The following is an 11,360-nucleotide window of genomic DNA, read 5'->3' as shown; positions in this document are numbered from 1 at the left end:
CAAAACAAGCCACACATTTTACCGGAATTACTGCCGCGTATAGTTATTTAGCCAGGTGAGGAGTTTGCCTGAAGACAGCTTTTAGCTGACCATAGGACTTGTTGTCGCCAGAGGGAAGGACCCGTGGCCTCAAAATTGCCGTGCTCTTACAAAAGCTTTCTACTTTTTTTTTGTTTGAAAGATGGATTACAAATTTGTCTGCAGGGTAAGCCAGCTCGCCTGGCGTCTTAGCCCAACGTTTCTCTGCACGCCCGCAGATTAGTAAAAACAAAGAACTCGAGCATGCAGTTTAGCTTCCCACGACAGGAAGGAAGTGACGAGCTCAACGATCTGCTTGTATGCCGGGTAGGCAGGCGTAAGCGGTTGCAAGCAGGTATGCGGCGCCATCAAGGCTTGGCAGCTCAGGTAAACTTGGCAATCTTTAGGCGCACCCGCGCATGCGCGATGTTTGTACCTATCTCTGCGAAGCTCTGACCGGATTCCCCTGGGAGGATCAAGCACGGCGCTAGCAAACCGGCTTCGTTTGTGCTGCCGTTCCCTTTTGCGAGACATCTAAGTAAGCCGCTGTGCTGACGCTAAGAAACGAGAGCATTTGAAGCGACGACCCGTGAGGTTGCGTTCGTACGCCACGAGAGAAAAAAATCGAGCACTCATAAAGCTCAAGGACAGGAAAATCTGGCACTCGAGCGAAACCGCAGCCTTTTGCAAGTACGTTATAGCACCGCGGCATCAGAGACGCACTTCAGTCACTTCTTGTGCTCGGGGCTGAACTTGGGGCTTTGCGCTTCAAACATGCCGAGTTCGCCGACTAGCGAAAACAAACGGGAGTATACCGTGGAAAGATTACCTTGCCAGCTCGCCCCGCTTACGTTCCGCTTGAAGGAAACACTTGAGTTGTTTCTTCGAGAGACAGACATCTGAAATGTCCTCCAAACTCCTTTGAGTGAGCGTACTCTGTGCGAGTACGTATCGCATCCATACTTCATCGCTGCCATCTGCAGCAGCCCGTGAACGCTCTCCGCTATCAATAGAATTTCTCTTTAACTTCCTTAGTTGCCTGCCTTGCGACAGACAGCTTATGGGAACTCGCTCTTCCTTCGTAACGTCGTTACGCATTACGACTCATCGCTCTCGTGCTCCGGCACATGACTCTGAACGCTTGCTAGGGGAGCGTTACATCCTCGAAGCACTCTGAAACCAAATCAACGGTAAGGCTTCGTTTGCTTCATTGCTTTTTCAAACGTAATCTTGTTTTCTACGCCACATTGGTGTTAAAAGATCCCCCGACCCTCCTAAAACATTTTAAAGGCTGTCAAACTCGACACACGGCCGGCATTTCCCAAAGAACAATGAAAGAAAAGAACCACGTCAAAAATTTGGCAAGCATGCGTAAATGCACCGATGTGCAGACTCTGGCAAGAGAATTGCATGCTGTGAGTACCTGCCTGCCCCTACCGCTTGAGACGAAGCAGTGTTGAGCTTACCTTCGCTCTAGCCTCGCGAGCCGCCTCTGCTTCAGCGGCCATGGCTCTCTGCAGCTGCACTGGGAGCCGGACGTCCTTACTGCGAAACACGAGTGCAACAATTTCAATCAAAAGGAAACACAAAGGTGTACAGAAAAAAAATTTGTTTGCAGGAAAACGCGTAGGCGAAGTGGCATCTACTTAAATTTTGTCGCATCGAGTCAGCAGGCGTCTTCGAATAAATGCAACTGAGTAACATGCGAAGCAAACGTAACTCGTGTTTACGGTAAATATAGATAGAGTTCAAGAAAGCTCGAAGGTGTGCGTTATGAGATTTAAAATGTGAGCATCATCACAGCTGTCCACAGTTTATCGACCAGCCCGAAGTATATGCGATATTGTGATCTGTAAAAAGTGAGCATTCCGGAATGGAACTGTCTCTTTTGCAGCGTTCGATGCTAAAACTAGTGAGCTGACCAGATTCGAAAGTGGCAGCCGTGCATAATTACGCTGCATTTCAGATTGGAACGGAGAAGCACGCTTGGGGGGTCACGTTGCTGGGCTTTGCTGTATGCGAGCATGTTAGCTTATGACCTGAGAAAAGAAACACAAAGGTAATATTTGTTGAACTTGCTAAATTTGCGCACTTCACCATATATTCGCTATTACTGCTTTCATCGATTGAAATATATTTAACAGCTTGTGGTTAGAGCAAAGATGTTTGGGGTTGTTGGCATCCGATTACAATTTTTTTATTTATTGGATTATGACGAAAATAAAAGCAGTTGCTGTTAATGTGGAAAATAATTCCATCTTTAAACATTTAATAATAACAATAAAATACATAAAACATGGAATACGCTGTACTTCGACCATTTGAGTCGCTGTCACTTACATTTCGACTCGTTCGACTTTTACACCCCAAGAGTCGGTGGCTTCATCCAGGCTCGCCTGTTGAAGACATATGAAAGAAATAAATCAGAGTGTGCCACATTTTGAGACAAGGTTCTCCGTGCACAGAAAGGCATTAGTTGTCACCGGCTAAACGAAGCCTTCATTCTGCATTCTCTGGCATTGTATTGAAAACAACCACATATGAATCACGTTCAGTTCACCACTCAACACATTCTCAGTTTTTAAAAAACCTTCTAGGAATCTCAAAATTTGGAGGAACGGCACGTTTATCATCTGCTGTTGATACTAAATGCGTCATTGCTTTACGGTTGACTGATTTGTGACGAGACCATTTCAGTCCAAGAGTCTGTTTTCTCTTTCTTCTGTCGCACGTCGGACATAAGGCAGGAAATGCCGGCGTCGACTTAACCGTCGTGTAAAAGGCTATAAGGCATTGTTCCAGAATCAGGCAACAGTGGAACACCGATTATGCGAGCCGCATTCATGCCACGACCCACATTTTACGACGAATAACCGCGAGCCCGGCGAAGCCCTCACAGAGGTAATGTTAAACGTATCGATCATACGATGCAAAATTATGCACGGCCCGCTTCAAACGACGGTCGGAGGGAACTTGTTCGAAATGCTAGAGCTGCACGGTGGAGCACTTCATTGGCAGACATGATGTCATCCCAAGGTAGTACGAATCATAATTAAGGCGGAGACATGTGCGCATAACGATGCGATCCGGCGCACGACTGCCTGCTATGACGGTTCTGCCGACCGCTCGGAGTCCGCGCGTACGACCTACGGCTGTCGGTACGATTTTCTCTCGCTTCGCAGTTCGTGTTACCGAAGCCAAATATAAGCACATTTTAACCTGATGTAATGTTGGCGCCAGTAATAAGATTTGGCCTTTAACGATAAGCGGCAGATAGTTCCAAGGCGTCTTCCGCTGCAGCTTTAGTGCGCTGCCCGTTAGGCCTGACATTAAACGAGCGGCATGCACGTCCAGCATGTCAGCGTGCACTCTAGTCGCTATAGTTTCTAGTTACGACTTGGGGCCAGAGGGGAAGATCATGATTGCGTTTTGTTTTTCTGTCAGATGCGGATGCCTAATACAGGCGCCGATGCATAAACGGAGGGGTGACAGCGGTTCTCGGCGGAACCTGAACGAAACGACACGCTGGTGGCATGCCTAAACCGCGCGCCGCAAGCGTCGTCGGAGATTCTTAACAGCCATATTTCTTGAGCGTCGTCCTTTCACGGCGCGTGTGAGCGCCTAAAGCGCACTGGTGCACTGGCACGCATGCCTCTTGGTAGTGTGGTCTTAGTATGAATTCTCGCGGAACGAAAAGAGGGGCGCTATACGATGGGTGAAGGGAAATATATCCTGCAGGTCAACAGCAATACTAGCGGTGAGTTTATTACGGGAACCCATGCTTTGTGCGAGGTTTCCTTTGCACGATGCTTGAATTATACGACGGCTTCGCGCGCTCCCCTGAAAGTCGTATAATCCGGATTCTACTGCACTTGTTCCTGTAAGGGGTGGCCGTGCAATTTTCACTATTTCCAGCCATCGCACACTCGATAGGAGCACATTGCTTATGTACAAAGAATTTTTTATACAGTCAAGTTCACTAATCATATTCATTACACGTCGTGTGACATGTGGCTGCCGTAGATTACAGGGCTGGCTTACTATATTTCGAAATCAGTGCTTTGTAAGCAAAAAAAAAACAAACAAACTAAACCTGTGCATATTTCTGTCAGCGTGATATAAAATTATGGCCGCATTTTAAGCTTTTTTTCATTCTCGTGACACTACATCCTGTTCGATGCTTTTCACGAAAATGTCACGTGGTTAGTAACTCCGGTTTTGTACAAAAGAGCGACAGATCACGAAAACGCGAAACGTCGTTATGCCTCTACTTTCCGTCTTTTAGCACCCAGCCACATAAGCACTTTGTACAACAATCATAAAAGGGGTTTTATTGGCTAGTGAACAACTGGAGCGCGTACTGGTGGATTATTAGTAATGGATAACTTCTAGTTACCTAGCATACTTCTAAACAGGCGTCTAAATGCCAGCACATATGGCAGACTTCGACTCATGGCAGCCACATCTCTACTTGCGTCATCGTAAAAGGTCAGGGGCATCGTGCCAAAGCAATTGCCGAATTATTAGCTGTAATTCTAGCCTTACGTAAATTAGATCCAGACGTTTCCCAAGTCATGGTTATGACGGACTCTCTATTTATTTGCTCTTCATTATCATCTCCCACTGAGTCTCGAGTATTACGCCTCTTTAAGCAGCTGATCCCGCTCCATCTAAATTCGGTGCGGTTGCTTTGGGTGCCGGGTCACGTTGGCATTCAGTTAAATGAGGTTGCTGATTCATTAGCAAGGGCCTCTCTCTGTGGCTCAATAATTGCTGTCCTGCCAACCTGCGCATATACAGCTGCGGTCAGGTTCCGCTGTTACACAATATTTCAGGAATTTTCAGCCTCGGCGCTTACTTCATCTCCCGAATATCAGCACCTTCTGCACCCTTGGAGTAGCAAAGACTGGCGCTCGCGTAGACTGGAGGTCTCTTTCACGCGTTTGCGATGCCGAGTTCCTCTGCTGAATTTTTACCTTCACATATCTGGTCTGGCGGTTTCTCCACTGTGCCCATTTTGTGCCGAGCCTGAGACAGTGGATCACTACCTGCTGTTCTGCCGCCGATTCTCTTCTTTGAGGAGGCGCCTATTAGAAATTCCGTTTCACCAGCTGAGTCTGCCTGTGTCCACTGAGGTTGTTGTTTCCTTTGGGGCTACTTCACTTGGACGAAGTAACAGGAGTGCGCGCTGTGCAGTTCAAAAATTTCTTCTAGAAACACAGCGAATCCCATGCTAATATTAATTTTATTTATTTACTTTTCTATTTGTTTTCATTTTTCTGGTTATCAAATAGTTCATTTATGGTTTATTTTTAATTTTATTTTTTCTGTCTCTCTTTCTGTCAATACAAAATTGAACCATTCCATGTGTTACATTCGAATTTGCACATAAAGCCGTCGTCCCATCTTCGATCTCCCAGTAACAGGACCCCTGTCGTTGCGTCGTCCAATCTGTCAGCCTATACCCTATTAATACTCCTTTTCCTCTAAAACTCCTAATCATTCCAACGGTTCACCGCCTGTGTCTTGGCCACTCCCCCGTAGTGGGTATGTGCCATATTGCTTGAGGCGGAACATCAACAAAATTCAAGCACAACGCCTCGGTTGTGCTAGCGTTAAGAGCCATACAACAACAACATAGAAAATATACTTTGAGAAAGATGCTTATTATTGGACAAAGGCTTTCAGTCGCGCTCATGCGAACTTAATTACTTAAGGAGGCAGTAAAACCTGCTTCACGCGCCGTCCATTTTCACCCGGGAAGCGATGCTCAGTATCTCCAGATCAGGTTCCTTGCATTTCATCTCATTTAGGGGAATTATTTTTTGAATGGGCGCGTCAGAAGCCTGCTACACCCTCGCCTTGTACTTACCGGGTTAATCCGGAAGCCGATTTTGTGATCGGACCTCAGCACAACACCTGGCAAGGAGCACTGTTTAGTATAATCGACCGTACATACTCATTTCTTTTGGAGCAGAAATGCGTGAAAGAAATCAAGATATCAGTGTCCTTTCATGACACCCCTGTGACGTAGTGAGTGGCATCGCATTGTGAGTCCTGCTTGAAAAAGCACGAGCCGCAGTTCCCAATCCTTGGGCTTCTATGAGAAAAGCAGGGTCCCAGAAAACGCCTCTAACTCCTATTTTCTGGTTCGTGTCCTGAAACAAAATACACCATGTCTGTCCGCTATGACGAACTTGTACCGCTGCAGGGCTCTTCCTAAAGCGACGTGCGAGAATCCTTTCTGCCCATTGGAAGTGATGGCTGATCTGCTATTACGTCACGGGAGTCGCTCATGCTGACGTCAATGGCACCACCAGGTTTTTGTCTGTCTATTTCGGCGCTTGAAACGAAAAAGCTTTAAAAAAATCTCTAGAACATGGCTGAATGGTGTGGATGTGCTAGAACGGTGGCGGAGTTGAACAGTAATTTGTGGGGTTCACTTCACAAGGTATGATCATTATCCAAACTGTCTCTAGTACCAATTTATTCCGCCGACGGGGAACGTTTTGCTACCTTCAACAAACCTTCTCCTCTGAAGCTACAGTTTCTATAAGTAATGTGTCAAAGCTTGAAAGTTAATTAAAAAATGTTTGCAAAGCCTACACGTTCAGAGAACGATACAGAAAGAGGTCCGAAAGTTGCGCACTGCAGAGGGACCAATGTAACGTTTTAGTAAGATCCCTGGATTGGGAAAATACACACAGCTTTTTTTTTTTTCATGAATGACTCCCTCTTTAACGAAAGCAGCAAGCAATAAAAACACCCGGCTTCTGTGGTCCTTCTTTTGATTCATTTGATTCCTTGTTCCTTCTTTTGAAGGAAGACCTACGAAAAACGATTAAGCTGACCTGAAGCTTCTGACACAGAAATGTATGACCTTTTTTAAGCTCCTCCCGGTTTTCTGTTCGTAGCGTCGAATTGCCAGACAAGTGCGGTCGCCGCTACACAACCAAAAACGCTCACTTTTCACTTGAAACGCACCAAATAGAGTTTTAGCTAGCAATTCATCAAATAAACGGTGAACGCATTTTTGAGCCATGCATTGCTGCATGCGATATTTGCAGATATACGTGAAACGCAAAATGCTATCTACAAAGGGGAGCCGGTCTATATTTCTATGTATTCATCTCGTGATCCCACCGATGGCTTTAACGCACATAACAAGTACAGTAAAGTTTAATTTTAGTGTGCGAGTTGCGAAACTAACACCACAAAAACCTCACACGCTGACCTCCCGCACAAGCATGCTAAAAGACGAGCTCGCAAAGCGGTTACCTTGTACAGTCGAGCCCAGATATATCAAACCCAGATAAATTTCTGACTATATCGAATACACAGGTTATCGCCTCGAAAATCCTTTGTAAAAGTATAAGCAAGTCGCACAGTATATCGAACTGGAATTTCGCCGCTCGTTCGCTATATCGAACTGCACACCGCGCCTCTGCAAGTGGCGCTTCTCTTAACGGCGTTCTTCGAATAATTTTCGCGCGCAGAGACGGGTCGGATGCGCGGCCTTGGACACCAGCTAGCAGCGATAGCGTTATGAAACTGTGCTACGAGATGAAAGTGATGTGTACATTATGCTGGTCTTCGACTTCTTGTACTCATTCTCCACGACACATCGCTGTGGCGTGAAATCTAGCTAACTAAAGAATTGTGGTGACACTCGTCTAGCATGGTTCCTCGCTTCGTACCTTAATTTTAATGAGCGATTGTTCATTTATAGTCTACTGGTAACATGATTAGACATTTTTAAAAGGCAGTGTCCAGCTCCAACGAGCCGTTCGCTCCGGCATCGATGCGAAGAAATTAATACGCATAGCAATGCTTAGCGACCGGTGCGCTGCCAGCACTTTGGCGGGTGGCACGTCGCTGCAAGAACAACGCCACTAGCGTGGGTGCAATATAGTCTTGCATGTAGGCCACAGATAACCGTATGTATTGCCATTCTTTGTATATCGAATTTTGGATACATCGACCTATTTCACAAACCTCTTTGAGTTCGATATATCAGGATTCACCTCTAAAACCAAAATGAAGGCGTGATTCGCCTAAAAAGGGGCGAAATTCAAGTGCGTCTCGACAGCTCCGGCCAGATCTCCTCTTTCGCATTTTTTGAAAAGAATTATTTGCTTGCATGGTTCCTTCATACGCACGAGGTAAACCACTTTACGCATCGCCGGCGAAATGTCATTTCTTGTTTTTCTTGTGGGTCAGGATCAATCAAGCTAGGAGAGAGGTGACCGTTTGCATGTCTTGATATGTTACTACTTACCGTACAGCTTATGGCTGGGAACAACGTGGACGTTCTTGCGAAATAGTGGCGCATGGTTTTGTTTGAAGCATTCAGTGCTGAGATGGAAAATCAATGTGAAGGCGTACACTGCAAGGTCTTCCTCGCTACAAGCTCACGTAACTTCAGCTGCTATGTAGGTAAAAATACTTCGCATACGGTTTCAAGGAGCCCATTCTAAACTTAGTGCGTATGAGGCAATAAAGCGGGCTTGTGAGTAGTCCTTCTTTGTTGGCCCAAAAGCTGCTACGCCTCATTTCTCGCCTAGGGCAGCCAGTCGGCTTGGAGTGCGGTAAGAATAGAATAGTATCGCAGGAAAGGACTGTTTTTCATATATGGTCTGGGATAGATACACGCTCCTTGCGAAGAATTGTACGCTGTTCACGAAATATTTTATAAGCGCCTTCCAGAACAAAAAAGCCCGAATCAGTAGATGCTCTGTATTGCACGCTCAGCACTTGAATACCGCACACGAGACGTCTGTGCATATGAGACACACAAGCAAATTTTGCCCTATCGGGTCTCAAGTTTGAAGAAAGCCTAGACATTTTGCGAGGTTGTCTAATGATGGGACAAGGAGTCCTGGGTAGAAGGAATTTGCGCGCTATGCGTATTGAGTTCCATAATGACGGCGAATGTGCACTTTAAGGGCCTTTTTCTTTACTCGCTTTTCGCATTCGCCGGCCCGCACGTGGAACTGTTGGCGCTGACAGCGACACGTGTCCCGAGAGACGGGGACAGACCTGCATGACGTGCGAGATGGACTCCCGCTCAGACAGGATCTCCGACAGGTTCTTGGTGCCGAGCACGTTTCGGAGCGTGGTGGCGGCCAACAGCCTGGTGGAGTGGCCGTAGTCCTCCACGTTGGTGATGGCGATGGTCGCGTTGCTAATGCGGTAGTACACCACCGCGTCCACGGCCACTGTCACTGAGTCCTTGGACAGGATCTGCGTTCACCGACAAACACGCATTGGGCACGGGTTCAGCAAGTGGCGAAGGCAGGGTGCGTGCAACTAGTACGCTATTCTCAAAATGAAGTGTATGTATAAACCGTACAGACATTTCAAGCGGCAGCATTTTGAGCATAGACACAGGTGCCTTACACACACATGACATTCCCAGACACCTTTGAATGGGCCTCCAAAAAAATCGGGGCTGGGGGTGCTCAGAAACATAGAGATCGAGGTGGAAATGTATTGTTTTCTTAATAAAATCAAAGTCAGTAGTTAAGCGTTACAGTAATGCTTCCCATTGCTGTGCCCAGCAGTGGCGGCCAGAGAGGTGACATTACGACAAACCAAGTGATCCATTCCAAGATGTGTTTTTTTTTTCAGCTAATACTGGCAACAGCTTCGTGAAACTGCAAAGACATGGCGATTTTCGCATAAATGACCATGCGCAAGGCTGAAAAATCTGTTCATTGAGACGCAAATGATTTGACTTGCAAATAAGGCAGGCACCGATCAGCAGTCGCCTCTAAAAATTTGATCACAAAGCTAAACAGTAAAATCATATTACCTTCACAATAAAAGTTATTGTATGGCATGGTATGGCATGGTATGTTATGGTATGGTATGGTATGGTATGGTATGGTATGGTATGGTATGGTATGGTATGGTATGTTATGGTATGGTATGGTATGGTATGGTATGGTATGGTATGGTATGGTATGGCATGGTATGGTATGGTATGTGAGGTTTAACGTCCCAAAGCTACATATGGGCTGTAAGAGTTGTCGTAACACACAGAACACACATTAAATTGAGCCAGACGGAAGGGAATGATTACAGTGAAAATCCATTTGCGATGACATGGATGGTGGCGGGTGTGGTTCTGCGTTGAATTTCGATGCGTAATAATTTTGAGCTGAAAATGTAAAGAGGATCGCATCAAGGATGATGATAGACTTCATCAAATAACACGTTCAATCTCTATTTGTGGCCGGTGTTTCGTTAATCAACCAAAATAATCTGAAGATATATTGCGTGAACGGAAAAGTAAAAAGAACCCCCCCCCCCCCTCCCCCTCCGTTCCCCGACCCTCAAGAAAGAACCGATGAAGAACATTCCACGAAATAAGAATGAACAGAGCACCGTGTCAGTGATTGATGACTTTTTCGATCCTCAGAGCTGAAAGTCCTGCAATCGACCGACAATCGAAAAAAAAAAGTCCAAGCACTGAGGCTTCTAAAAAATTAACGAACCGATTGGAAGGTACCTCATAGCATTTCGAACGAAACGCTTATCTCGAAAGAAAATATTGTATTTTTTCCTTCACAAGGACGCAGAGAACAATGAGGCGAGTGGGGAGAGTAGCGAGGAGGTGCGATAACGAGAGAAGACAGATGGTGTCATTTCGAATCGCCAGGCGCCCTCGCTGTGTTGAACAGGTCAGGTGCGGGAGACAGCGGGCACTCTTGCAAATGGTCTCGGCTCGAAGAGCGAGCGATAACATGCGCAGTTAAAGGTCCTTAACCTACGGAGGCTTCGATATCGAGGCGCGCAGTGCCACCGTCAGAGCGATTATGCGTTAAATTGCCTAACTTGGCGCAGTTCCTCCATAATGTCCCTGACTTTTCTGTTTCGACGGACACGCCGACACTGACGAGGTAGAGAGTGGAAAGTGACGTTACCTAATATGATGGCGGCGTTGTCTTTGCGGAAGCGTGAAAGGGCCGCTGTCTAGCCGTTAATTGCTTGCATTCGTACACAACAGTTTGGGGAGAAGAACGCAACAAGAAGGCTCCCAAGCGCGGAGACGTCGCCTCTCATGTCCATATGATCGCGCTCGCCGCAAACAATGCAGGAGTGCATTCTAGATATGAAAATCTCGTGATCACGTCTTAACGACGTTGATCTCAGGCGCACTGCAAGTCTATCGTTTAGGATTGAGATGTCGAACTTTGGTGGGTTACATGCTGTTGCAGATCCGAGAGATATAGCGGATGTTGTAAGCGAAACGAAATAGTTTGAAAATAGACTAAGAAAAATTTAGTTGGTTACAAGGAAAGCGGAACGCTTTTGTTTTATATATCTCGTGCTTAAAA

At 46.2% G+C, this 11,360-nt stretch overlaps 1 protein-coding gene across 2 annotated transcripts in view; it reads right to left on the bottom strand.

Annotated features, from left to right (window-relative positions):
• Positions 1-11,360, bottom strand: part of LOC149354669 (mechanosensory protein 2-like) — a 381,157-nt gene that overhangs the window by 15,438 nt on the left and 354,359 nt on the right. For both annotated transcript variants that reach the window (XM_089583450.1, XM_089583451.1), the window contains 3 exons: positions 9,058-9,261; positions 2,359-2,414; positions 1,485-1,563 (listed from right to left, as the gene is read on the bottom strand). In XM_089583450.1, the coding sequence (XP_089439576.1) occupies positions 1,485-1,563; positions 2,359-2,414; positions 9,058-9,261 (339 nt within the window). The remainder of the gene's footprint in view (positions 1-1,484; positions 1,564-2,358; positions 2,415-9,057; positions 9,262-11,360) is intronic.

Source organism: Amblyomma mixtum, chromosome 3 (assembly GCF_055824585.1).
Source record: "Amblyomma mixtum isolate Tamu chromosome 3, ASM5582458v1, whole genome shotgun sequence".
Classification (NCBI taxonomy): domain Eukaryota; kingdom Metazoa; phylum Arthropoda; class Arachnida; order Ixodida; family Ixodidae; genus Amblyomma; species Amblyomma mixtum.
Note: the sequence above shows the minus strand (reverse complement) of the source record. Positions and strands in the feature narration are given on the sequence as shown.